Source organism: Phytophthora parasitica (genome assembly GCF_000247585.1).
Source record: "Phytophthora parasitica INRA-310 unplaced genomic scaffold supercont2.9, whole genome shotgun sequence".
Classification (NCBI taxonomy): domain Eukaryota; phylum Oomycota; class Peronosporomycetes; order Peronosporales; family Peronosporaceae; genus Phytophthora; species Phytophthora nicotianae.
Genome location: NW_008648995.1, coordinates 1618831 through 1619767, shown reverse-complemented (window position 1 = coordinate 1619767; position 937 = coordinate 1618831). Strand labels below are relative to the sequence as shown.

General features: G+C 53.4%; 1 protein-coding gene across 1 annotated transcript; it reads left to right on the top strand.

Moving 5' to 3' along the window:
• Positions 1-629: 629 nt before the first annotated feature.
• On the top strand, positions 630-827 carry PPTG_21916 (hypothetical protein; the record flags this gene model as incomplete). Its single annotated transcript, XM_008900618.1, has 1 exon — positions 630-827. One exon carries the CDS (start codon positions 630-632, stop codon positions 825-827), a length of 198 nt encoding a protein of 65 aa, XP_008898866.1.
• Between the last annotated feature and the right edge of the window lie 110 nt (positions 828-937).

Genomic DNA, 937 nt, shown 5'->3' with positions numbered 1-937 from the left:
ACCAACTGGACGTGGTGACAGCATTCCTCTACGGTGTGATGAAGGAGGTCGTGTACTGCGTGGTGCCGGAAGGTGTGGAGCTCGACGGCGACTTCTACTGTCTGGAGCTGGTGAAGTCAATCTACAGCCTCAAGCAAGCTTCGCGTGTGTTGAGCCAAACCTTCGACGAGTTTGTGTGCTCTATCGGCTTTCAAGTTTCGGCCTATGATCCGTGCCTCTACATCAAATTATGGACGGTCACTGCGTGTTTCTACTAGTGTACGTCGACGACGTATTGGTGATCGGGAGTACAGCGGATCTGATTAGAACCACCAAGAGCGATCTCAAGAAACGTTTCGAGATGATCGACAGCGGCAAGTGTGCATTCGTATTGGGCATCAAGCTAGTGTACAACGCTGACGGCGGTGTGACGATGTGCCAAAGACGCTAAGTGGACGACATTCTCAAGAGGTTTGGCATGGAGGAGTGCAAGGCTGTAGTGAGTCCGGCGGATTTGAGCTCTCGACTAGTTCCAAGCAACGCGCCAGCCAAGGTGCACGCTCCTTTGCGCGAGGATGTCGTCGCCCTCATGCACTTGATGACCGCGACACGACCGGACATCGCTTTCGCTGTGGGTTTTGTCGGGCGCCATGGAGAAACCTAAACTCAAGCACTGTGCCGCGGTGAAGCGCATCTTCCGCTATCTATCAGGAACCAAGACGCATGGCATCCGCTTCAAGCATGGTGACAAGGTGGACTTTCACAGGTACTCCGCAGATTGGGCTGGTGACCACTCCGACCGCAAAATCAACTTCGGGCTACACGTTCCTGTTGATGAGCGCACCTGAGGTTTGGGAAACCAAGAAGCGGTCGAGCTTGTCGCTGTCAACGAGTAAGGCGGAGTACATTGCGCTAAATTTGGGAATTCAAGAAGGCAAGTGGATTCACCGTCTACTTT